We start from the raw sequence: 27,194 nt of genomic DNA, 5'->3' as shown, positions 1-27,194 counted from the left end.
AATAGCTAAAACTGTTGCCACAGTTCAGGTAATGAATGATTCTGAGGTATAAAGAAGGTGATTTGGAAGAGCAAGATAGTTTCATGGCAAGGTGAGCTAAGTGTATACAGTACTTACTTTCAAAGTGCCTGTGACTGTGTGTCTGTTAGATGGGGCTTCAGGTAGCAAAAAAGTTTTATTCTGGTGGGAAATGAGTAGCAAAATATGGAAATAAGCAGGTTGACTGATTTCAGTGTAAATAAAATGCACAGGAGAAAACCTGAATATTTGAAAATCAAATCATGTGCCACATAACTGTGTAATAATCGCTTGTTTTGCAGCAGTAAGGAATGTACAGTATTGCCATGCATCCATGAATTACATAGGGTAAATAGAGTCCCCATGTTCCTGGTGTTCTGTGGGCTCACCGGTTTCATGGGGCCGGGGGGGATGTTCTCCAGACACAGTGTTTCAAGCACCAAAATCACAAATCATCTGCCATGCAGATGCCATAGGGTGGAAGCACAGCCAGAGCAGGCGGTGCTGAAGTGCTTCGGTGCAGTTCTGTAGCTGCTTTCCACCTTGGGGTGAAGGTTCCTGCCAGTGCCTGTCTTGGTATTACTTTCTGTTCCAAACCTGGAGACTCATATCAGTGTTTCAGATTTGCCATGTGCAGTTGTGCTTTTTAGGTGAAAAGGAAAGAGAAAAATAGAAAAAAAATGCCACATCCATGGTTTTTTTTCTTCTCCCCTACTTTGTCACAGCTTCTTATAGCCAGTTAATGAGCAGAACTTGCATACTTAGAATGTGTTTTGTCTATTTCATTAAAAATGTCATCACCTGCTACTGAAAAATATATGTCCCTTCTTTTCTTGTACTTAAATTTTTTTCATAAGTGAAATTATAAAGTAACATCCTTCTGTAGAGTAATATTTTGTTTTTCATGCCTTTCTAGTACAGCATCAAACAGGACTTCATTAGTGCTGTTAATATTCCATATAGCCCACTGATATACCATAGCCACTAGCCAAGCTAAACTTCAATCAGTTTTCCTTCTTTTGTCAGCTCACACCTCTTACTGAGCAGCTGCAAGATGATTCATCAGAGAAGGTTTCACCATAGGACAGAGAAAAATTATTTCTGGCTGCTTTTCCCATACTCATAAGATAATTTCAGTTGTAGATACTTTTGCAGCACTTCCTGAGCCATGCTATGCCCATTTGAAAATAGAAATCCTTTTATCCAAATGTCAAGAAAATTTTCCATGAAATCAGTGCTTTGGCTCTGCAAGACATTTCCGCTGGGCTTTCCTGTTTAACAATGTTGCCGCAGTTACATTTTGTCCTATTACAGAGCAAGGCTGTGCTAGAATTAATAATCGGCATTAGCTGGGAGATTTAAAACAGAATTCTGTGCGTAAGGAACATCTGTCTATATTCTGAAACCCACTAGCACATGCTATAAATTGTCGCTTGCCTAAAATGTAGGTGGTGATGGGAATTGTTTTGGATTTCTTTTGTTTGCTGCAAAATCATGTGAGGAGAAATGGGTTATTCAGCATCAATGCCGCAATGGTTCCAATGCAGTGCTTTCAGGCAAACTATCTGTCAAGTATAGTGTGTTTCTTCAAGACCAGCAGCATGCTTCCACCCATGCTTGTTATGGTAGGCTTTCTTGTATAACTCCACTCAACTTTGCGTGCAGCCATAACAAAACCAGAAGAATGTATTTCTTTGTTTATTGGCATCTGTAAAAGCGTTTCATCCCAAGTAATATTTCTTGTGATCTAGGTTTGTCAGCTAGTTTGCAAATAAATGCAAGAAAAGCCTCTTTTGTTGTCAGTTTACCGATACTGATGTGAAATTCAAGGCTTATTTTCCCTGAATAATCACTATGGGAGTTCATCAGAACGCATTCAGCCTGTGCCTGCAATACTGCGCTTATAATTAAAAGGCTTACAGATTCAGAAACATTCTGAAGAGAGGAACACAGGCTTTCTTTAACTCATATCTGTTACTTTGACCACTCTTTTCTTCACCAATAAATGCATTCCACTTTCCCATGGAAGAAGTATGTGCCATCCAGTGTCTTAATGCATGTTATTAAGTAGGCTGTATGGAGATTCATATCAAGTCTGAACGACAGCTCTTCCCTTTCAATCTCTGAGTTTACATGCTTCATTGATTTTCTGGACTTGTATCTTTGGCGAACCTAACAAGCTACCTTGTGCTGACCAGGTGATCCCAAGCATTTAGCACGGTCACCTAGATTCTGTTCTGCCAGGCAAGCTGTCTCCCAGGCAGCATATTCCCTAGTGGTAAGGGAACGCCTGGATCTTAGTCCTTTCTTCTTTTCCCATCCTTTTTCTTAAGTAATTTGCGAATAGCAGTAGATAAAGCACAGACTGCAAACCAACCTTTTCTCACTACAGTAACATAATTTTCATTGATCTTCCTCTGATCTCTCAAGCACTTCTGAGGTCCCACTGGCTCCTGGCTGCTCACAAGAAAAAGGCCAGAGTTTATACTGATTTAGAGAAAGACACACTGAACAGCAGAAGGTTTGTAAAGGTTTGGCATTTCTCAGTCCTGCAGCAGGACTACTTAGATGATTATCCTGGAATTCATAGTGGAGTTGAAAATTCTCTGTTTTCAACCAGTAGGGATGACTTAATTTGCAGTACAGAAAGTGGCAAAGTATGTGGTTGGTGCAATATTCCAGCAGGAGTAGTAGCAAATTTCATCATTGAGAATATTGGTAGTGTAGACCAGGTGCACCTACTTAGAGATGCTGTTGATATAAAATTAGACTGAGATGTAATGATCAAATTTTCTAATGAAATTTCATCAAGTATCTGTAAAGCTTTTAGAAACCAATACACTCATGAAATGGTTGTACAGTTATTCTAAAGAAATTCCAGGGAGATGGTATTTGGCATGTAAACAAAATACCCAGAGCACATACCACCTACCCCTGACATGTATACGAAAAATGCAACTCAAAACCAAATGTGGGTGACTGAGTGATACCTTATAGATGTGTGTAGGTGTCCCCCACATAGCTAATAATTTTCTTACCATCAAATGTGGATAAAAGTGGTTATGACGGATAAAGAAGGCTTCAATGTTTTTTCGTTTAAATTTGTGTTTGAATAGGCTTCATAAGGGACTGGAGTGAGTATACCTTTATCTATGCAGACATTAGTATCCTCGGAAAAGGGTTTTGTTACCTTATTGCAGCTCACAAATTATTTTCTTAGCCAGTTTACACTTTCTCTTGCAAAAATAACAGATGACATAAATGGGTGCTAACAAGTACTGTGGGCAGAATTTTGACATACTTTACATATATCTCAGTAGTCACATCACACCTCCCTCTCCTTCATATCTGCTTCCCGGAGGATATTAGATCAACTGCTGAGGTACTTTTAAGAGTTTGAGGCTTAATTTGTTCTTAGCTTCAAAGTTTCCACCTGTTTTCAAAGATTCAACCTTTTAAAGAAGGGTTATATCCCTACTTTGGACAGAATGGCCAGTACCCTGAGGGTTTATTCATTATTCAGACTCATGGTGGGAGGGTTTAGAGCTTGTTGTTTCTGAAGGCAGTTTGCATGTGTTGTGGATCCCTCTGTGCTAGTTTTATAAGCACCTCTTGGTCAGCTCGCTGCTCAAGTAGGTATGCTACCACTGGTATAAAACAAAATGACAGTGAGATGAATCTGGTAAAGGAGGACACAGTTTTATTCCTGTTTGACTCCATTACTCCTCACATTCCCTAACTTTTAAAAACACTCATACTCACACCTGTTCCTTAACATGGCTTACTGCATAACTGAAGCCACTGGAAATGAACATGTCCCAGAGTTCTCTGCATCTCTGCTAAGTCCATAAATTCAGGTGTCAGCAGGATGTGCTTTGGTGGATTTTGGATCTAGAGGCATCTTGTATGTAATCTTCAGGGTCTAAGCATTTGTTTGGAATCCCAGCTTTTCTCTTAGATAGTAAAAGAAGACTGCAGTCAGTTATGTTGAGAGTCAGAGGCACTGGTGTAGGTCAACAGGAACTCCACAAGAGAAGAAAGCCCTACTAATCTAAAGTTGGTGTCACCAAAAACATAAGGACGGACCAGCGTGTTTAATGTTGTGATATGCCCTTAGAAGCGATGTTTGTTTATCAGGCTGCGCTGCCTGCACCTCTCAGAGGGTTAACATCTTGTTATTTGAACTGGGATCCAATTCCTTTCTTCACACTGTGGGCAATTTTCACAGATGTCAGATTACCTATGATGTATTGTGGCAAAATGAGTTGCTAATATGTAAACAGTAAATGGGGATTAGCAGAACCTCCACTGTTGGCAGGGCCTACACTATTAGCCAAGTTTTTTTATGGAAATGATTCAAAACCTTACTGCAAATAATTCTGGAAATTCAAGTGTTGGTATTCTGTGAAACCCAGAAATACCAGAGACATTGTTCTTCCATCAGGTGAATATAGCAATTTCCTCTGTGTGAATTTTCTCCTTTTTTGTTGTTCTTATTAAACAGACATTGATGAATGCTCAGATGGCTTTGTTCAGTGTGACAGTCGTGCTAACTGCATTAACCTGCCTGGTTGGTACCACTGTGAATGCAGAGATGGCTACCATGACAATGGGATGTTTTCACCAAGTGGAGAATCCTGTGAAGGTCAGTATCTAAAGAAGTTGGGGTATTGTTATGAGTCGCATTACAGTAATGTCTAGTATCTCTGACAGTGCTGGTCAAATATTGTCTTGGACATTGTATCAGTGGAAGTTAAACCTTGACCCAAAGCAATATTAGTCTAAATAAGCATCGTAACAAAAAGCAAAAGAATATGAAGTGTGAATATTCCGAACACACAGGTGGAACATTAGTGGCCATTTCTGTGATTGGCTAAGATAACATGTGAAGTCAGGCATGGTGCTTAAAATGCAGTTTCTCTGGCCCTGCATCTGCTTCTGTGCATGACCCTTGTGATTTCCCATGGGCTGATAGGACTCATTGTAATCTGCCACTCCACAGTAACCTGTTTATATGTCAGATTCTTTATATGTAGAAATGGGCCTCGATCCAGACCTCAGTTCTTCCACTTCATTTGTGTACATTAGAATAGTCTGTGATGAAAATATTTCGCATTGCAAAGAATTTTTATGAAGCCCTTACACCCCCTCCCTCCCATGTTAATAACTGTGGTGCTCTTCCTGTGCATAAGCTAACTGCCTGTAGAAGCTTGCAGTTTGAAGAGCAGCCTTGCAGACTGGGAAGCTCAGCGGACTTAGGTCTGAGGCAATAAATTGCTCTTAAATGAGAACAAACCGTTCTGTTTTGCCATGGACTAAGGGCAGAACGAGGCACTTTTCTCCCCTCTGTCTCTCAGTGCTGAAATATTCAGTGCTCACACAGTGTAATCTTTCCTACCTTGCTGTTCAAACTCACGTTGGTGGGCTGCATCAGTCCCAAAGGGAAGGCAATTGAATTAATTTCACTAAGGCAGACACACAGACAGTTCTCTGGGAGTGAGATGACCTTTTCAGTATCCCCATCATCAATACTTTATTTCAACACATTTTCACCACAGCTGAAAGCCTGTATTCTCAGGAGGAATCAGCAATTTGAGTCAGCCACTGCTTTCATAAGTCAAGCTTTCTTTGTCAAGAACTAACCAAATGTCACTGTTCGCTGGCCAGGTGTTAGGCAAGAACGTGCAAACAAGAAGTTGCGATCCCTCTGATTATAACGTTGCCATTCTGTCACTCGCAGCACAGGTAACAGTCTACCCAGGCATTTATGGAAATATCCTCAATACCCCAAGTTCTGTCTATAGTATCAATGTAACATTTGTCTTGTTAGTTGAAGATAATGGTTTGGCACACGCTATCTCAAGAGATACACGTGATACAAAGTGACTCTGTTGAGATGTGTGCAAACAGGTAACAATTAGGCAGCAATTTCTAAGCAAATAGAAAGCCAAGGAAAAATAAATGTTGGGATTGCTATGTGTATGCAGAAGTGGCAATTATTAGAATGTTTTGACCTTTTCTACAAAGCACCAACAGCTCTTTATTAAACATACACCGAGGATAATAAGTAATTAGAATTAAATCACAGATGCCAGGAAACTATATGCATTGCTGATAACCCTAGTCACTAACAGCGGAATACTTTCAATCTGATTGATTGCAGCTCCAAAGTTTGGAATGTGTAGCAACTTGAGACGGGGAGGAAGGTTAGATAGTTTATTAGTTTTACTACATCACTTTTTATTGGATTGAAGCCTGGGACATTGTGTCTCAGACACAAAATAAAACCTTAAAAGGTATAAAGATACAGCCTAAAATAGGTTGCAGTAAGGAAGGTTGAACTTCCAGTAGCAGAGCATAGCAGCACAAAAGCAGTTGGCTTTTCTGCTGTCAGACTTTTCCACTGTGAGAGATTCCTCTGCTGGATTTAAAGACATAGAAAATTGGTTTTCTTTTGTCACTTCTTTAGTATCCCCAGTTAGACCTGATCAGATTGAGCTGTTTTGGATGGTCTTTTAGATACTCACTGTAATGGGGGAGCAGCTTTCAGGCTATACTAATTTCAGATTTCAAATCTTGGTACTGTATGAGCCTCTTGGTATACCCAGGACCAGTGTCCTCTTGAAGCTTTTGCATCATGCAAGTGCTACAGCTTGCACATCTGTAGAAGGAGCAGTGCAAAACTGCACAGAAGAGAAGCTTGATTTCTTGGTGGAACAAAAAAGTTAAATCTCAGGAGGATTATGAAATGTTCTTCGAGGGCTCGTCCCTTTAGCTTTCTGAGAAGACTACTTCAAAGTATTGTTAAGAGTGCATAATAGGCTTGTCTTTGACTTATCTTTTTAAAGGCTTACTTGCTTTGAAGAAAGTTCCTTCTTTTAGTGATGAAAACCTTTAAAAGCCAAGGAAGTGTGGGTTCAAATCTTTTCTTTCTTGACTTTTCTATATGGTCTGCCTCAAATCTTTTTCTGTTTGTGTCCCCTGGACATGTGCTGATAGTACTACAGAGAGCAATTCTGTGATCAGTGTTAGTCAGCTTCTTGTTTTCTAGAGCAAAGCATCCAATTTTAAAAATTCAGGTGGAAACACCTCTGTTAAGATCACAGAGGCACAGGAGCATTTCCTTAGAAACCTCAATTTAACAGAATACCAAAGCTGCACCTACCTCTTTTGCAGTAAATGGCCCCATTAGGACATTGTACTAAATATTCCTTCCTAGAGGTGGACTCCTTGGTAGCATTAGACTTTGCCGGTGCTTAATAATGAAATAATAGTTGCTGAATTGCCTGTTTCACGCATATATTGACCTTGGCTACTGCTGCTTCTTTGCCACATCTGAGAATACTGAGTATTTTGACTAATGTACTTGAATGCAAAAATTCATAATCCCATTTTATTGTACCTACAGGCAATGGAAGACCTAGAGATTCCTTTGCTGGGTTTTGCTTCACATTGTACACCTGGGTAGACCTGTGGTCTCTATAACAGTTACCAAGAGGAATGATGGGAAATGCAGTACTTGCTGCCTTTCCCTTGGAAATAGAATTACGTTACACATCCTCGTATTTCCAGAAAAGTGGTGAAGATCAGCCACTTAGTCTTTCATAATTGCATGGCTTTGGGTAGTCTTAAATTTCATACATATATAAATATAGCATTCAGCATGTTATATTACCTGGTACCTTCCTCTTTGCTCCCTGCAGCTTTTCTTTATAGTTTCTTTACACGATCTTATTGGTGCTCTGAAGGTTGTCTCTCATGTGCCATTCCATAAGAGAGGGCTAAGCTAAGATAGTACATACTGCAGCCTCATGCTTCCTTGTGTTAAAAACCTGGAACCTCTGAGGGCAAAATCCTAAAATAAGAATGTTCAGGCCCAGTTAATATTTGCTCTGCTGCTGTGTAAGATCCCGATTCCTTTAAATTTGTCCCTTTTAATGTCTAAAAGCTTCCAAAATCAGTTGAAGGGAGGCTCTATTGGTTTGTATCAGAATAGTGAAGGTTATACCTCATCTGTTGATGGACATTTTGCATACTTCCGCATTTGAAGAATAGTTCATCTAATTAATGCAGCACCTTAGGACTTACCAAGAGTATCTGGGGGATACCAGCTGTTGTTGGTACAGAATATGAGATCAACATACAGTCACTCTCAGCAGGTAGCACATTCCTTAATTGAGACAGGTGCAAATGAAAGGTTTGGAAAGCATCAATCCAGAATGCCCAGTTCAAATTGGATCTTTTTACTTGTAAGGGTTAACTCACAGTTTAAGATTTCTGGTCTGAAATGACTTGTTATGCTTTTCTTCTGCTGTCTTGCATCCAGAAGTAGAATCGCTTCCTTCTCTGTGTGATAGAACAGGCTGCCTGACAGTACAGAGGGCTGGGGCTCTACCTGAGCAATGTTTTCCACAAGATGGAGGTCTATTACAAGCCTCAGTGTCCTCCACAGCCTTTATGAATGAATGAAGTCCAAAATAGTCACTTCAGCATCCATGGCTCTGGATCTGGAAAGCAGAGGAATTTCAGACTGTCAGGATATCTGAATTTATGTCACGGAACATCCAGTATTTTAACTAGTGCATGAAATTTCTTGTGGTTGAAAAACCGCTGTCAGTTCATAGTCCTACACTTAGATCTTTCTGTGGTGTTGGCAATGTTTAACAGAATCTTTGTTATTGACAGCACTTAAGGAGACAGGAAATAATCACTACTCCAGCAGGAAATCTTACTAGCTCTCAAAAGCTCAATCAAAATCCTTTTGCTTTTATTCATGATCATAAAAGGTCAACAAATAAATTAACTTTTTTGTTTTCCATCCATCCCAAACAGGGTGATAGGCATTAAGGCTTCATTATTGAGTTTGGGAACCCAACTTAAGCATCGCCAAACAGAAGACACATACAGAGTCACATTAGTATTTAAATATTCTGGAGCATGGGCAGAATACAAAGTTGGCAGAGTTTCTCCTCTTTTATAAGAGAACAATAAACCAGAAACTTGACCACTATATTTTGTAAGGTAGCAATTGGAACACATTTGTTGTATCAGGAAACTATGTTTCTGTGAAGCTGCTGTTACTGCTGTCTGAAGTCTCAGCTCTTCATCTTCCACATCTGTTAAGCACTCTGACAGTTGGCTTGCATGATGTCATAAATAAATTATTCTCTCCTTGAAGAATAATTACACTAGTCAATAGATTTACTTGGGACAGAAAAGAACAGAAACCAAACTTTCTGCTCAGACTATCTTGGGTTCACTGTCAATTTCACTCCTTCCTTCTTTGCCTGAAGCAAAAAGTACTCAGATATCCTGATGTTGTCACCTTCCTGAGCTAATGATTCGGAGCTAAGGTAACTGGGAAACTTCGGTTGCTTCAAAGGAATATTCCACCCTCCCAGCCTGTCTCTTCCAGCAGCATATTTCTCAGTGATGCAGCTGTTCATCTCTTCTTTACACAGATGACACTCTAACTGATACCAGAATGATTCTGGTAGAAAATAATGTCTGAGGGAAACCTTTTTGGGCTTTATTTGAACATCCTGAATGTAAGTCTGGATAGCTCATCAGAGGAGGGAAAATTGCAGCTTTCCATCAGCTATATTAGAATGGATCTTTGAGCTCTTTGTCACTTCCTAGCAAGGCGTACACAGGTTTTGTTTCTTTTTTTTCTAATTGTGCCTTGTTCATGTTCCTTGTGAGTTATTACAAGGTTTCTTGTCTGTTGCTATCAATGTTGTATTTGTGGGGTTTTATTCCCAAAACATTATTGAGCTGTCATTTTAATAGAGATATCCACAGTAGCTCCAAGATCTCTATCCAGAACAGATCTAAAAGACTGATTTGATTTTTTGAATGGGTATTTCCCCATGCACCTTACAATTGAATCTTATCTGACATATGGTTTAGTCAGTCAATATAATGAAATGCTTCTATATTTCACTGTCAATTTTTTTGTTTTAATACTTTCTTATCAACAGTCTTTTTCATCCCACTGTTCGTCCATTCCCTCAGATCACTATGTATATTTGGCAGCACATATTCTGACACAGATTCTTGGGGAACTTCCCTGGGATAGCTCCCCATTGTGACAACCTGACCATTTGTGGCTGCCTTTTATTACTTACTAATTAACCTGTGAGTCAACAACCTGTTTTACTCCATTGTATGTAATCCCTTTAAGAGCATGTATTATGCAAGGGAGTGCATGAAGTTTTTGGATAAAAGTATTACAGTATATGAAATGTATCCCCCCTTTAATATATTAAATATATATTTGTATTTTTTATTTAATATATTTTTATGTAGTATACATTTACTCTGAACCTACAATGTTAAACAATCTTCTTTCTATCTGAAAACATTCTCCTTTTGGTTGATAGTTTTAATATGTCTTTAAACTTCATCATTTTAACATAATACCCTCTTTGAAACTAAGCACTACCACAGAGATTCCTTTTTGCAGCCATTTAAATTTCTTTGAGGATGTTGAACTTGCATACGCTGTGGTTGCTGCTGGTCACCAACACAGAGTAGTTGCTCAGCAGAGACATTTTGAATCAGAGCCCTCGCACTGCACAGGGCCAAGCCAAATGGTGCTTTGTTCCTTTGGGATTCTTTGATTGTCTGTTCCAAGAAACAGTCAGTAAATCTGTTAAATACAGCCTTGGGTCACAACCTGGTGGGGCAATTGAAATTCCCAATTTTATGGAGTTTTCTGCCTTTGCAGTCTCTCAGATACTGCAAATAGAATTTAGTCATTCCAGGCACTGTCACCATTTTTTATGGCTTTAGTGCTCAATATTTTTCCTGTGTAGGCATGAAATTACTTGAGATGCAATTAACTCTTAGCTTTCTGTAATATGTATCACTGCTTCCTCATCGCATGGCACTCATTGCGACATTAAGTTGGATCCAGGGATGATGGTAAGAAAAGGAAAATCCTTAAAATATGTGCCAGTTGATATCTGCTGTAATTTTTAGTGTAGGTTAGATAAATAAGTCCTGATCCTCAATTTAGCACTAGATAACTGGTTACATTTTGTTTCTGTTGCTTTCTGAGGCAAACCTCCAAGTCTTTTGAGACTTAATGTTCTCATGTCGTAACATTCAAGCTGCTTGATTCCTAAGCAGTGTGTTGCAAATAGCCTGAAGTTAATTATTTGTTGGGGTTTTTGTTGTGCTTTTTAAAGAAAAAAAAAACAACAAAAAAACAACAAGCCCCCCCCCCTCCCCCCCAAACCCCCAAACCAATATGAGAGTGATAACATGCCTCTGTGGCTGGATATATGGGAAATATGCAGCCTGTAATCCAAGGGGCTAGTGTACCCCTATCCATATGGTTATGGAAATTGGAGAGCTATCAGTAAGTTAATTCACCATCCATTACAAATACAAAGTAAAAAAGCTGAGCAAAGTTTTGCTTGGTATGCATGATTTGTGTGCATGTTCTTTGCAGATAATGCCCGAAGTTTGATGTGGATAAATAGTGCAGATGAGAATTTGGTGCAAGCAGATTCTGTGTTTCTCTTGTTGCATTATAAACACACTGCTGTTTCTGGTTAGGTTAGCTTCAAAATGTAAATAGCTCCTGCTTTGACCAGGGATATTTAAATTGCCCTATCCAGAACATTTATGTTCATGGCTCAAACAATTGAAAATTTAGATTGGATATAAGGAAGAAGTTCTTTACTGTGAGGGTGGTGAGGCACTGGAACGGGTTGCCCAGGGAGGTTGTGAATGCTCCATCCCTGGCGGTGTTCAAGGCCAGGTTGGACGAAGCTTTGGGTGACATGGTTTAGTGTGAGGTGCCCCTGCCCGTGGCAGGGGGGCTGGAACTTGATGATCTTGAGGTCCTTTCCAACCCTAACTATTCTATGATTCTATGAAAAAAACAAGGTTGGGATTTTTCGTGAGCTGTTGAATAAACTCAGCAATTATTTTCTGTAACAGTGCACTAACCACTACCATATTGGAAAACGAACCCCAGAAGCCTTTTTCTCATGGGAAAATTGTGAAACGCCCTTGTACATAAATGCCAAATGCAGACTTTGTGTTTATAGGGTCACCATTTGTTGCTTAAAGGAAACTGGTCTTATTTACATGACAGCTGAACTTTGTCCAAGTATGGCTGCTTTCAGTTAAGTGGCCAGGTTGTTGAGAAGTGATGTATTACTCCTTTATGACACAGGCTGTGTGAAAGCTTCCTACCAAAGAGTGTTTTAAACAAATGAATGCAAATGTAGGGAAGTAATTTATTAAAAATTACTTCAGTGATAGCCAAGAATCCTGCTGTAAATTTGAATCATTACACTTAAATAGATTTTGTTTGTTCTCTATACTGCATAACTAAAACCAGTTAGACAGAGTATATGAAGATCTTAGTTTTAAATTGGTAGGTTGTATTGCTTTCAGTATAGACTTAAGAGAAGATGGAGAGAGCAGATTGTCTATTCCTCTGCTCTGACCAGACCAGCATCACTCAGACCATTCCTGTTAGCTTCTTGTCTAAAAGCCTTCAAGGCTGGAGGTTGGACAGCCTCCACAGGGCTGTCTGTTCCACTAACTAGGTGTCCTTATAGTTTGCATGGGTTTCCCTGCCTGATGTGCCTGTGCCATTTCAGCTGTTCAGGTCCATGCAAACAGCCACACCAAATTAGGTTCCTGATCCCAGTTATCTTCTGCCCTGTTGCAACAGTGGCTGACTCCAAATGCTTCAGAGTTTAACGAGGTAGAAGATGTGGAGATCTGAGATGATTTGCCTGTTCTGGGTTATCTCATATGTAAATAAGGACACCATAGACCCTAATGCATGAAATGTAATCTTACAAAATCTTGCAATTAGCAATGCAATTAGCATCGCAAATTGAATATTCTTGCTAGCCTTGTAGGGTCTTAGCTTTGCAGTTGTTTTTCCCCTCTTAACATTCTGTGGCAGTGAGTGTCATAGTTTGTTTATGCATTGTATGAAAAGTTATTTCCTTTTATCAGGCTTAAATTTGTTGTCTTTCAGTTTCATTCACTGTCCCCTATCTTCTGCATTTGGCAATGTGAAGAACAAATCTCTCAACATGTCTCCTCTGGAGTATTCATTATTTTTTTGGTTATACCCCTTCTTGCTAATGTTCTTTTAGAGATGAACAATCCATTACTTTTCAGTTCTTCTCAAATGACATTTTCCTCATCCTTCCCATAAGCCCTAGTAATTTTGCAATATGTTTTTTTTTGAGATGGTGCTACTGTTACTGCACACAGTGTTTGAAGGAAACCTACGATGCTGCTTATTTATACCCTGGAATTCTAATAATTTCCCTGCTGTTTTTCATCCCAATTCATATTCATGTTAATGACTTGTTTACTTTTTTTTTTAACTGCAGCCACACTTGAAATTGAAATGATAATTGAGTTGTTTTGCTTTAAACTGAATGTGCTTGAGGTGAATTGGAGATTTCATTTCCATTATTGAACCCAAAGCTGAGTGGTTTATTATATTTTCATGGTGAAAGATACATGCAAGACCATATTGCTTATTTTGTCTTGTGCTGATCTGTTGGACATTTAAATATCACAGTGCTACTTTTTAATGAACTCTAATTAAAAGCTTGTGCCAGACTGTTGTGAAATTGTATTTAGAGTTGAACTCAGTGTATCAATATTTGCAGTCACCATAGATCTAGTATTTTCTAGTATTTTCCATGTTTTATCGCCCATAACTGTTTACTTCATGCCCTTTCAAAGCTCTTTTCCCAGATGACTTTTCTCCATATGGACAGTTGAAAACACTAAATAAAGACTATCCAAGTAGAAGGCAGTGTTTGCTGCTAGTTTGCCCTTGCAAAATAATCGTGCAAGGGCACAATTGATGAATTAGGCCTTTAAAGGTACTCTTGAATTCTTTGAGATATGATGGTTTTGAAGTCATTTACTTTTACTCACTGGAGACATTCTTTTTTTCTTTATTTTTTGTGCTAGACACAAGGGCTATAGATGTCACTGCAAGTTGAATAATTGAAATATTCTAGTTTGCGCACCCTGATAAATGATGCAACTTAAAGCATGGTGTGCTAGTTTAAATGAGCTTACAGGTCAGACGTCACCCTTCACATTAACTTCTCAGCAAGTGAACTCAAAGGTACCAGCCAAAGCCAGCAAAAGGTTTTGAAAAGAAAATTCTGCAGCTTTTCTTGTTGCACTAAACATGTCTCATGAATGTTTAGGGAGCTAAGAATTATTTTTGTTCTTATGTTGCCTGTGATTTCTTCATTCTAACTACCTTACCTAATGGCTTTCACTTAGAAAGGTGTACAGGAAAACTCAAAGTATTGTCTTTCAAAAGCTGATGTGACTCGAATATTTTTTTGTGAACTTGTAAGTTATTTCTCCCTGTTCTGGTGAAGTGCAAATTAATTTTCCACTGAAGACTTAATGGCCAAGAATCATTTATATTGAGCGCTGCAAGAACATTTTTGTTAATTGGATGTGGTCTAAGAGCATTACATGGCGTGTTTTGCAGACATTGATGAATGTGGAACTGGAAGGCATAGCTGTGCCAATGACACTGTTTGCTTTAACTTGGATGGTGGGTACGACTGTCGATGTCCCCATGGCAAGAACTGCACAGGAGACTGTATCCATGAAAACAAAATCAAACACAACGGTCAGATTTGGGTGCTGGAGAATGACAGGTGCTCTGTCTGCTCATGCCAGGTCAGTAGAAATAGAAGGAGCTGCTTCTTGCAAGATGGTACTAGGGATGAAAGGAAGAACGTTGTGATTCAAGTGAAATTCCTGGTCTAGCTGCCTTGTCAGGTGTGCATCTGGTGCTACAGAAAAATGGTATTATATATGTTTTTGGGGAGAGCTCTCTCCAACCTGCATGAGCAGAACTTCCACATGAAGTTTATTATATGATACTGGAAGAAAGACGATAGTGTTATTTTGTTAACAGAGATGCCACCCATGTTTTCTGGGTGGGAGCAGCAGCATATTCATGCAAAGAAGCTGTCTGTCTAGACACATATTGGAGCTGGTGACTGATGCCAGTATCTTTAACCAGATGGCTGCAAATAGAAGTAGGTTCTGTATCTGCAGAGTATTTCAGCTTAACTTTCTCACATGTTTGCTGTGGGAGGCTTGATCACAAGCTAAATGCTGATGCAGAATAAATGCCCAATACATGGCTGACAAAGTCCTGAGCATTTCAGCAGCTCAGGTTTCATGAGCATTAATTTAATTTCAGATTACCTATCATCTTTCTTGTGTGAATAATTACAGAAGGGAGGGATTGATCTGGAAGTATAAAGCTAGAATTGACTATCATCCATATGAGAATGACATAAACTTAGTGCAATCCATTAAAATTTGACCCTTGGGAAAGACACCCTTGGGTTTTATCACCTTAGGGGAGAGCTGCCTGAAGATTGGTTGTATGAAGGATATATGTAAGACAACAAGGTAAATTTATGGCAGCTTTTGAGTGTGCATTGTGGTTTCTGCTTCTGTTTGAATTGTATTTTGACAAAGAAATGGTATAGTGGAAAAACTTGTGAGCTGCTGATGGCTTAAAGTCAAGCCAAAAAATCAGATTTTGGTGCAAGCACTGCTGGAGTTTTGTGAATTTTTGCCATCGCTCTATGTCTGTCTTCCAACAACAGAATGGATATGTGATGTGCCGACGAATGGTCTGTGACTGTGAAAATCCCACTGTTGACCTCTTTTGCTGTCCTGAATGTGACCCAAGGCTCAGCAGTCAATGTTTACATCAGAGCGGGGAGCTCTCCTATAACAGTGGTGAATCCTGGATACAGAACTGTCAGCAGTGTCGCTGTTTGGTAAGGCTCCTTGATTACAGCAGGAGAGACATGAGGGGAAAAGGGTATGAGATATTCTGATCTGTGAATAGTTAATTTTCATGCATTAGCATCCATTTAATTTCCCTTGGAGTATGTGTATAATCAAAATCTGTTTTTCACGGATTTTAGTCAGTATTATGAAGTTCCAGTCAGAAATGCATTTTGACACAATAGGAGTAATATAAATTATTCAATCATGAAGATTGTTTTAGCAAAGAGTGGAGGTCATTTGGATATAGCACCTACACGGCAGCACTCATGTGTTCACTTATTCAAAGACCGATGAAGCTGAGTAAGGAAATTCTAAATATGTATTTGCTATCACAGTTGGTAATTTCAAAGATGCTGATAGACTAAAATTTGTTTATTCATTCAGGCATTTTTAGTAACAGAAAAAATAATGCAACTTGATGCCTTTTTCTAAACAGTGAAATGAGGTTTGAAAAAAATAAAATCTGTTAAAGTTTGTAATCTTTTTCCTAGGCCTGCCTTTCAGAGTCTGAGCAAAAACTACTCTGAATAATGCCACTCAGGAAGTTTCTAGGATGGAAAAAATCCCAAGATAAAAATAACTAGCTTTTATCACAGGTCATCTCCAAATGTAAATCTTAGTCCATCTAGCAGCTTTGCCTTGTCAGGGTATCACGAATAACAGCCAGAAACCAATTTCTGTAGACACTGTGCTTTCAGTGTTACCATTGCTAAAATTCAATGAAATGGATTCCCAAGTGCTTCATTAAATGTCTTAAAAACGAACCAAAACAACTTGCAGTTTGGGATCTCGATAGATGGGTTTTTTTTTCAAGATGTTACATCTGTAACTAAAGCCTGCTTTCTTTCAGTTGTCAAGGATTTTTTTTTAGTGACAGTGTACAGTGACAGGAGTGTCTACTCCTTGTACTGTCCATCACTGCAAACATAAATTGAAATATCAAGATCAATGGTTTTAAAGATCGCTTTCATTCTAACTATCCTGTGGTTCAAAAAGAGGAAAATTCACCCAGATGAGAATTTGTAGAAGTAACTTGACAATACTTTCTACAACAAGAAGAGTAAATCTGGAGCTATCACAAATCCCTGGGAATTTTTTTCAGCTTTTGCTGTGGAGATACTGAACTCCTCATTCTCAAACCTTAGGTACAGTTTTTGTCCGTAAACTTCTTTCCAAGGCAGAAATTCTCTGCCCCACTTCAATACAGACTACTCAATCTGTGCTCAAATGAGCTAAATAAATTGAAGGTCAGAGATGGACCTGTTCCAGAAGAAACATGCATTAATGACTTCTGTGAAGTCTTTCTTTTGACCAATAAATCTGAAACTTTGGCCTTTGACCAGAGTTGAAGAGAAGCTGACCCCAAGTTCTAGTAACTGATGTGAACAGTTAGACATCTATAGATTTATGTACAGGAGTACAGTAACTTCCCCCAAGAATATTCTGGCCCAGCACAAGTCTCTGCTCTGACCTTTTCATACCCTGGCTGTACTAAACCCATCATGCAGGAAGTGTGATTAAGTTTGGAAGTTCAGGTATTCTGGTTGTAACATCCTAAATGGATAGTAAGTTGGCCGAGGTCTTCTTGGTGGAAACACACTGGTGTTTCTTGTTACACTGAGCTGCTGGCAGCTTGACATACTTGACATATTCCAGCCAATGCATTTGTAACTGTGAAAGATAAATTTTAGCCCATCCGGAGCTTAATATGAAGGCTTTTTGTGGTGAACAGTCAGAATAGAAGTAACAACAAGGTGAAACCTGCTATTTGGAAGCAGTTTTGCAGTGCAGTCCTGTTAAGGCTTCTGTCACTTGCAAAAGTAAGACTTCACAAGGACAGGTCCATATTCTGCATCGCATGATATTTGTGGAGGATTGCCAGCTGCAGTTTGATGTAGAGTGTATTGAAGGAAGTTAAATCTAATACACTTCCTGAACAGAACGCAGAAAATGCACACAACTTGCTGTGTCTCTCAAATACCAGCATTCTCTGCACTGACTTCTGAATAGGACCAGATGGGCAAAATTAGCTGGCTAAGAAAAATAATGCTGACTCAGATGGCTGGATGATGAAACAAAACAAGAGCTAATAATCTTCTCTTGTTCTTATAATACATGTAAACAGCAAGGCGAAGTTGACTGCTGGCCTTTGCCATGCCCAGAGGTGGATTGTGAATTCAGTGTCCTCCCTGAGAACGAGTGCTGCCCGCATTGCGTCAGTGACCCCTGCCAAGCAGACACGATTCGCAATGACATCACTAAAACCTGCCTGGATGAAACCAATGTTGTTCGCTTCACTGGATCTTCTTGGATTAAGCATGGCACAGAGTGCACCCTCTGCCAGTGCAAGGTAAAGAGCATAAAAGTTAAGCCGAGATACTTGCTTCCCAGCAAGTCTGGTCAGTGACCAGCTGGTGTCTGCACTTGTTTTAAAGCAGCAGAGTAAGAGTGTTCAGCTTAGTCAACTTTACTCTTGTGTGTGCTAGAAGGATGGTTTAATGTGCTAGCAGGTCAGAAGCAGGCCAACAGATCATGGTTCAGTGCGCTGTAGACACAACAGTGAGCTTTGCTTTTTCATCAGGATAGCTCAATTCAAGTTTGATTGCAGTTCTTACTATATAGCTCCGTGCTATCTTGGAAACATATGCAGTAATGCATAGGTATATAAGGCCAGGCTTCACACGATAAATTGTTCTTCGTGATACTTACTATAGCATCACCAGAAGTGATCAAATTGTATTTTGAGAATAGTAATTGTTTTGAGAATTAAGGGACTAGTTATACGGTTACATACCTTTATTGCTTTAAAATTAGCTATATATTAATGTAATAAAATTATTAATAATGTTTAAAATTAATATTAATAACATTAATAATATAACAATGTTTAAAACACTTTATAGTTTTTGTAGTCAAAGGAATTCCTTGTCTGAGGAGAAAAGTTAATGGCTATGGGCTGTGAATTCTGGCATCTCTTTCTAAAGGTGCAAAAGGAGGTTAAAATAAATCCTTCCATTCAGAATAAGCCTGCAAGGTGAACTGTTTTCTCCACCATCAAATACTGAAGAATGACAAAGAGTGTTTCCACAGTAGCCAGGGAGAGACAGTAGGATTCATCCACAGATCTTTAATTATTACTGAAATTCACAGTTGATTTTGGTCCTTAGTCTATGTCCTTCCCAAGCAAGATACTTCCCAAACTCTAGTATGTCGTACGATTGATTACTTTGAAAAGTTTCTCATAAAAAATAAGCTAACTGCAACAGCTCCTTCTGGGAGAGATGGGGAGTAACTGACGATGTAGCAGAGCTTTCAGGTGCCACCTTCTGTTTCCATTTTGCCTGATTCAGTACTGTGCGCAACAGCAGTTGTTGCTGTTGAGGCGTAGTCCCTTTCAAGAGGGAAGGGTTATGCACCAAGTAAGCATAGGCATTTGGTTTGGTGTCAGAACAGCATGGTGATTAGAAGAAAATGCTGTGGGACTCTTCATCAAGAACTGTAGCAATAGGACAAGGGGTAATGGGTTCAAACTTAAACAGGGGAAGTTCAGGTTAGATGTAAGAAGTACTTTACTGCAAGGGTGGTGAGGCACTGGAACAGGTTGCCCAAAGAAATGGTAAATGCTCGATCCCTGGCAGTGTTCAAGGCCAGGCTGGACAGAGCCTTGGGTTGCATGGTCTGGGTGAGGCATCCCTGCCCGTGGCAGGGAGTTGGAATTAGATGATTTTAAGGTCCTTTCCAAGCCAACCCATTCTCTGATTCTATGATTTGGCAGAGTGGCTAATGGTTAGAAAGCTAGCTGCTGTCCAAAGGATGCTGAAACAAGCTTATGTGCAGAAGCCCATGCTTTTGGGGTATATAACTGGTGGCATATACCAACTCCAGTGCTAGAAGTTACTTTTTGCTTGGGCAAGTTGCTGAGGCTGATGTGCATCTGTTTTCCCATCTGTAAAACAAATAGGTGTGATTCTTCTCTGAAGTGCTTTTGAGATTCAGTGATTGGAAGTGTGTTCTCATTGTTGTACTGCTAATCAATGGCAATGCAGAAGCTGTGTATCAGTTCTGCTGATGACCGCCTGTGTACTGCTCCCATCTGCCCTTTCCTCTTAAGCAAAGAATTAACCTTAAGCATTAACTAATTTGTATTCAGTGTAAACACGTACACAGACTAAAATCCATCACTGCATTGTGAACATATGTAAGTTTAAAACAGATACTCTTCCAAACCACACAGTTTTTGGCTCAGGTGTGAACCTGCTTAACAGCGGATGTATCTCTGTCTCTCAGCAAGCTAAATCTTATTCAGTTCTCTTTATAGAGCAGTTGTCTTTTTTAAATACACTATCTGCTCATATTGGCGGCATTTTAATATTGTAGTTCTGTATGCAAATAGCCTGTTCCCTCCGGATCAGGTTAATTGTGTGCCCATTTTGGATCATTCTCTTCCTTCGTCTTGTGTCACCCCAGTCTCTTCTTGCAGAGCATTATATGGAAGGTCAAAGTTCTGGTCTAAGCCTCTCTAAGCGTGCTATAGCAAAATAGGTTTACACAAATCCCTTAAGAATTCAGAAACCTGGGCATCAGTTAAAGCTGACTTAGCCACAAAACCATTTCAAATCGCAAGTAAAGAAGATGGACAGTAGGATTGTCTAATGTCCTGTAACATCTGTTATTTGCATTGTAAGAATCAGATTTAAGAAGCAGTAGCGATGCAGAAAACAGTTTCTCCGGTACTTGAATGATGTCCACGGGCAATCTGTTCCCTTAATTGCTAATATTCTCAGAAGAATATCTGGAGTATCAGGGAAAAAATTATGGATTACTGTTTGCTGGTTTTACAGACAGAATGTATAAACTTGAAGCATTCAGGGCTAAATAAAATCCAGAGTCCCTTCTGCCTGACCTAAATAAAACTCCCAAGTGACCTGTCTTCAACAGCTTTGTGTACTTGAGCAGATGCCTGATGCCTTTATGCTGGGGACATTTCCTCCAGTGATGCCAGCTTCTTTCAGTTTGATTGTTGTATCTCTGGGATACAGACCACAGCAAATCAAGCAATTAATGGAATCATAGTAGCCCATTCCCTTGGGTAAGGGAAGGACATGACAACAATGTCATGAATCTGATCAGAACCTGTATGTCTTGTATTTTACAAGTCTGTACATTCAAATCCGGTGGGTGTTTTCAAATGGCTGAGCTTGTTCAATTTACTTGTTCTGTCCTAAATGCTGCTTGTTTCAATTCTTCTTTCTGTTTTTCATCCCTTTAGAATGGCCATGTCTGTTGCTCAGTGGACCCACAGTGCCTTCAGGAACTGTGACACCAACAACCGTCTCTCACAAGCAGTTTCTGGTTGAAGAATTTTGCTTCACAATAAAGACCTTTAGACCAAAAATTATTCAAAATTAAAGCTAAAATTAGATTGGGTTTGTCCATCTAAAGTGCAGATATGTGATGAACTCAGTTACCTGAATCAGAGTGAAATTTATGGGACTCAAGACAAGCTCAGATGTGTATACCTTTGTATGAGGTTAGGCCCAAATCTTCTGGCTATTTGTCTGTCTGGCATCATTGTGCAGAATATTTAGGTTAGTGTGAAGTGACACATTGTGACGCTGTACATAACGATGTCAAGATCCAAAAGCAACTAGGAGCTTTTAGAGGGTCTTCCAAAGCTTTAAGACTCTTAACACTTGACCAGATACAGAGATTTTTACCTAGTCTTATTTGGAACTGCACAAATGTGTTTGATTGCTTAATGCAGAATTTAGCAGGCATTTGAGTAAAAGGACGAAGCCTTCAGGAATAAAGAACCTAGCAGCTAAGATATGGTATGTACAGTATGTGAGCTGAAAAAAAAAAGAAGTTACTGTAAAAACAAAAAAAAAATTAAAAAAAAAATCAAAAAGAAAACCCGTGATGCACAGGCATGGCTTCTTAATGTTTTCTGATGGAAAAAGTCATCAATATTTCTTTGTTTTACTGCACTTACTATTATTTCTTGATTGAATTTGTTCAGTATAAGCTCGTTATTGTGCAAATTTAAATAAATATTTCTCTTATGTTAAGTTTCTGCTTGGGCTCCTTTTCCTTTTCAAGGATGTGATTTTCATGTGTGTTACTATTTCTTCTTTACCAGCATGCCTAGGTATGGGAGCTTCTGCCCAGCACAGCTCTATGCCTGTCATGTCTTACCTTTCTTATTCTGAGAACACATTAAGTAAATTCATGCATCTGAGTCATTACAGTGGATTGATCAACAAATTCATGTGCCTAAAGCTCAGACCCTGTGTGCCAGTGGGATGCTGTCACCCAGCGTGGGTACAGACTGGTTTTGCGCGTCTTACATCTCTTTACATTTACAGGGGATCTTCTCCAGATTCCTCCTCTCTCCAGCTACCATGAGTTCTGTAAGCTCCACAGCCGTTTTAGGTGTTTGTGTAAAGTATCTTAATGCATGGGGTTCACTTCAACCCTATTTTCGCTTCTGCGCTCTTGGGACAATAAAGAGGCTACATGACCAAAGCTGGTTATTCTGGAAGAGAAATAAAGAATAAAGCAGTGCTTACAAATTACAGGCTGAAAAGGCTGAATTTGTAAGGAACGTGTTATAAAGAGTAGAGGCAAAACAGGAGAGGAGGAAACTGCCCAAGATAACAGCATCCTTTGAATACTGCTTTAGTAGTCGTGTTCTTTTCAAAGTGCCTTGCTGCTCTTCAGCATCTCTCTTACCCGTTCAGTAGATTTTCATGCAACCTGGACAAGCAAAACTTCCATTAATATTACCCCTGTGTATTATTAAGTTACAAAGAAGCGAATGTATATGTTTTATACCAAACAGAATTCTTTTCCTGCAAACAGATGCTACTTGACAGTGTTTCCAGTACAGCAGAAGATCAAAGGAATGCCATGCAACTGCACGTATCTGGTAGATATTCCCATGTGCCTTCATGTCTGCTGAGTACTGTATGTTTTTGGAGCAGGGAATACAAGAGATGCTAGGCCACTGAATGTAAATAATACAAATAAACAAAACCAAGAAACTGAAAACGTGCAAAAGAAGCCCCAAATGGATAGTCTACGTTGGACCATTAGTTATGAAGGTTTTCAGACTAAATACACCTTTTTCCTCACCTTGTCCATAAATAACAGGTACTCAAGGGTTTTACTGTATTGTCCAGTTTGTGGCAAGCTGCAATCAAAGTTTTTAAAGAAGGGTGTTAGCTCCTTGAGAAGGAAGCTGCTTTCTGCACAGTGTTTTCTTGCCTGCATAGTAATTGTCAGGAGGTCATGGTTTCCTCTCAGGCACAGAGGCACCTCTTCAGTGGATTTCAGGGGCAGCTGCATGCCTGTTTCTGAGAGAAAGTTTAGCAGAAAGGGTTATGATTTAGGAGCTGCACATCAATTTCCTTCAAGAATAGGTATAAGATAGACACAGGACATGCATGAAGAGCAGACTTCTCTTTTCGAAAAGAGCAAACATTTCTCAAAAGCAGAATCCTCAGGCTCTGACAGAGGCTGCTGAAAGCTCTAAGGGAAAGCTATGGAGCACTTAGAGAGAAGGCAGATAGCCACAGAACAGTGGTAAGCATCCCTGTTTTGGGTCCATCCATGGATAGACAAAAAAAATTTCTCAATCCTTTCTCAAAGGCAGAGTAATACTGGTATTTAATCCCAGCTTTTATTCAAATATAAAATGGTGTATAGATGGAAAACAACTCTTTCCTTTTGTTGCCTACACTGACCTTGTAGGATCTTTCTGCTATTGTAGGTTTGTGAAGCACTGTGCAATACAATAAGCAGCAGGCTAAAAAGCCAGGAATTGAGACACAGTGTAATAGTTAAAACTTGAATCGAGTCCTTGGAGAGACAGTCAGTGTTACATGTATGTAAAGAGCAGAAGTCATACTGCTGAACAAAGCTGAAAGTCTCTGCTAAATAAAACATGAGAATGGGTTGAGCGAATATTATCTAATTTATCAATGTTCTAGGTTTTTAATCAGTTGGGAGTTCTAAAGGTCAGCAAACTCCAGTGAGACATCTCAGTGACCCTTGTTTTCATTCCCTTTCACCCTCTCTTCCCCATCTTCCTCCTGTTCGTTCAAGCCTGTAATTAGTAGCTCATGTTTTTAATTTTCCTTGGAAAGTAAATTTAAATATTATTAAAAATTGATGTCTAATTTCTAGGCCTAAATTATCTGTCAGATGATAGAGTCCATAAAGACAAAATCATATTTCTGAACAATGCAGGTATGTTGTGCTCTCTTACTGGCCTTTCATTATTGATGCACTGTTTGCAGTACCAGAATTCAATAACTTCCATAAAGGAATTGTCACCTCTCTGCAGAATAATTGCCCTAAGTTAATAGAGCTACAGATAGAAAGGCAGAGATGTCTTCAGTTACAATGCTGAATTCAATGCTGCAGTGAAACAAGCTGACAAAAAGCAGCAGTATTGTAAAATGTTGAAAAGGGAGCTAACTGCAGCTGCAAATTCAGTTCCTTACAAATATGCCATAGGCCAGAGCAGCTTGCTGGCCTCAGTCATCCTTATGTCTAAGGACATCTTTGCTTCTGTAGGAGCTCCACCTTTAACAGCACAACTGGTGAAGCATGGTCATTAACTGTAATCCTAGCCATTCCTTTTTTTTGTAGAATGCCTAAAGGCAGAAGTTCCTGCAGGGAGTGCTGTAAAACTGTCCTCATCCAGTGCCAGCCTAGGGTCTTGCCATTAACTGCTGTTGTGCTACAGCAGATTCACCCTGGAGCACCTCAGAGAAGCACAACCTCATGAGACACAGAGCCTGGATCTTCCTGCTGTCTTCAAATGCAGAATGTGTATGGGGTGCCATCTCCTCAATGGACATGGTGAATCTCACTTTGAATGGGTCTGCCTCACCGGCAGAGCATGGGACACTGAAAAGGCTTTGATTTAGGGTAAGTACTACTTAGCAACAACTAAAACATTGGTGCGTTATCTGCATTGTTCTCAAACTAACGCCTAAACACAGCACTACACCAGCTACTAGGAAGAAAATTAACTCTGTTCCAGCTGAAACCAGGACAGTGGGTCCTTCCGAACTGAAAGAGAATCTCACTGCAGCACAGTGATGGAGCTCAGCTCACGTAGCCTCTCAACAGTCAGGGGCTCCCTTGATTTCTCAGATAAAAATAGCAGTAGCTTTGAAGTAGGGCTCAGCTAAGTACTTTTTAACAGTGAATCTTACTTACAGACAAGTGCAGTTTAACTTGTCCCCAAACCAGTTAATAATTAAAGATCACCAGATAGCTATTGCCAATTATGGAAAGAAAATATTTCAGAGTAATATGAATGAGAAAACTAGAGCAGCTCTGGCATCTCCTGAGCGGGTGACCTGTGGAGAAGTGCCCCAGTAAAGCCCACTGCAGTCATGTCTTCTGTCCAAGTCACAGCCGTATTTGCCAATTCGCAGTCCGGGCCATCTCTTTTGCTGCTATTTTAATTTCTAATTAAAAATTTAAAACTTCTTTTTGCTTTATCTGCCAAGTGTTTGCCCTGGGAGAAAAGACAAAGCATTACCATTGGATTTTTGAGTAAGAAGCAGGGTTTTGGGGAGAGTCTGAAATGAAAAAGACAGTGCTAAAAACCCCTTTACTCAGAGGTCTGTGGCTGCTTGTCAGCCATGTGAACAGCCACGAGCATGTCAGTGTATTTCAGGTTTTTTGGTTTTGTCAGTATGGTGCTAATGCAAAATGATAAAAATAAAAAATCAATTGTTAAAATCAATTACTCATCTAGGTCTGCGCTAATCAGTAGTTTCTTATTGCCAGAGTTTACACAGTCTGTAAAATGCCAAACAGGCATTGTTTACAGTAACAAGAGATTTGCAACCCTATATCCTACTTATCTGTTCATAGATTATTTCTGTAAGATGAAACTTTAACTACTACAAACCATAATAATCTATTGATCATATAATATTTCATCCATGAGAGCCAAACTCAATAACTGTCGTTCGTCTTAAAATCTTTTATCATTAATCTCATTTTACCATTTTAGACTTCAAATGTAACTCCTAGGATGTCATTTTTGTATCAGCAGTATTGCTTGGAACCATGAAATAAAGTTGTTTAAGGGCTTATTTTAAGACTGAGTCATATTTGAAAGCCAAAGTAACCAGAACTGCATCACCACAGGTAGAGCATCCTAAATAGAATAGCAGAAACAAAGTACTTTGGTGGGGAGGTAGGACAATTTCCTCAAGGGGAGTAGGGAACAAAGCAGAAGATCCCAGCGATGCCAACTCATTCCTGTCCCTCTTTCAATGGCTGCTGATCTGAACAAGAAGAGGGGTAAACCCTGGTGATCTTAGTTCTGAACAAGAAGCTCCTCAGCTGATGCTGCTTTTGAATATTTCATTCATCTGAGTGGGCCACAATTTATTTTCTTTGTGCCTTTGGTAAAAATGTAAAAAATGTTTGGGACAACCACAATGCAAACTGTTTTTTCCCCCAAGGTTGGGACTGGCTCACTTTGAAGGCAGGCACTGCACCACAAGCTGTAGGCTCCAGTCTGGTGGGTGGTAGAACCCTAGCTAAAAGTGTCTTTATGCAGTCCTGCCCTGGTATTAGGTATGTGTAGCTGGATCTTCCATAAGCTGTGACCAGAATGACCCACCTTAAACCGGTTCCTCTGGAAACCTAAACCCCATCTTTTGGCTGCCTTAGATGGATTTCACAAGTCAAGTGGTTTGTCCATCCAGAGGGATGCAGGAGTAGGATTAGAACTGTCCCAGGAGCTCCGCTATCACCCCCACGTGTGCAGCCACAGCCCAGGAAAGGTAAGACCTGCCTTCAAGTCAGGAACAAAAAGTTCTTGTTGTCTTAAAAGTATTTCTCCCTGGGAAGAGGCAAGAAGCCAAGCCCTTTATTTGCTTTCCAAGGAAAAAATCTAGTGTTCGCCTCATTTGCACAGGCCATGGGCAGCATGTGAATGCTCACAGCCCCCTCAGTGCGCAGCCCTTCCACTGCTTTCGTGTTTCATGGCCATATGGCTCTGCAGAAGCTACCCCAGTCAACTGATAGCAAGCCCTCTCCCATGGCCAGCTTTTCCTCTACAGGACCTTTTTTGGGAGATGCCTGTAGATACTGCCTTGCAGCTGATGCCTGCCTGGCCAGGACTGGGCAGCCTCTCTTATCCTGCCCAGACAGGTCAGGCTAGTGGTAAATGGGTGAGCAAGCTCAGCTAATGCAGATGGTGTGAAAATTTGGCCTTGCAGACATTGCCTGTGGCAAAATGGGGGGGCAATGTTGGTACTGCTTAAGTGATCTTTTTTTAATTAGTCTGTTTTCCA

The 27,194-nt window shown here is 39.8% G+C and overlaps 1 protein-coding gene across 1 annotated transcript in view; it reads left to right on the top strand.

Annotated features, from left to right (window-relative positions):
- Positions 1-21,929, top strand: part of NELL2 (neural EGFL like 2) — a 153,974-nt gene extending 132,045 nt beyond the window's left edge. The window contains exons 16-20 of the mRNA XM_061467792.1: positions 4,523-4,663; positions 14,531-14,724; positions 15,672-15,848; positions 17,987-18,211; positions 21,131-21,929. Coding sequence (XP_061323776.1) covers positions 4,523-4,663; positions 14,531-14,724; positions 15,672-15,848; positions 17,987-18,211; positions 21,131-21,181 — 788 coding nt within the window. The 3' untranslated portion in view covers positions 21,182-21,929. The remainder of the gene's footprint in view (positions 1-4,522; positions 4,664-14,530; positions 14,725-15,671; positions 15,849-17,986; positions 18,212-21,130) is intronic.
- Positions 21,930-27,194: the final 5,265 nt, after the last annotated feature.

Source organism: Pezoporus flaviventris, unplaced genomic scaffold (assembly GCF_033815535.1).
Source record: "Pezoporus flaviventris isolate CSIRO_AGI_PZ_B2104156 unplaced genomic scaffold, CSIRO_AGI_Pfla_v1 ptg000045l, whole genome shotgun sequence".
NCBI lineage: Eukaryota > Metazoa > Chordata > Aves > Psittaciformes > Psittacidae > Pezoporus > Pezoporus flaviventris.
The sequence above is the reverse complement of the archived record's forward strand: the minus strand, read 5'-3'. Positions and strand labels throughout refer to the sequence as shown.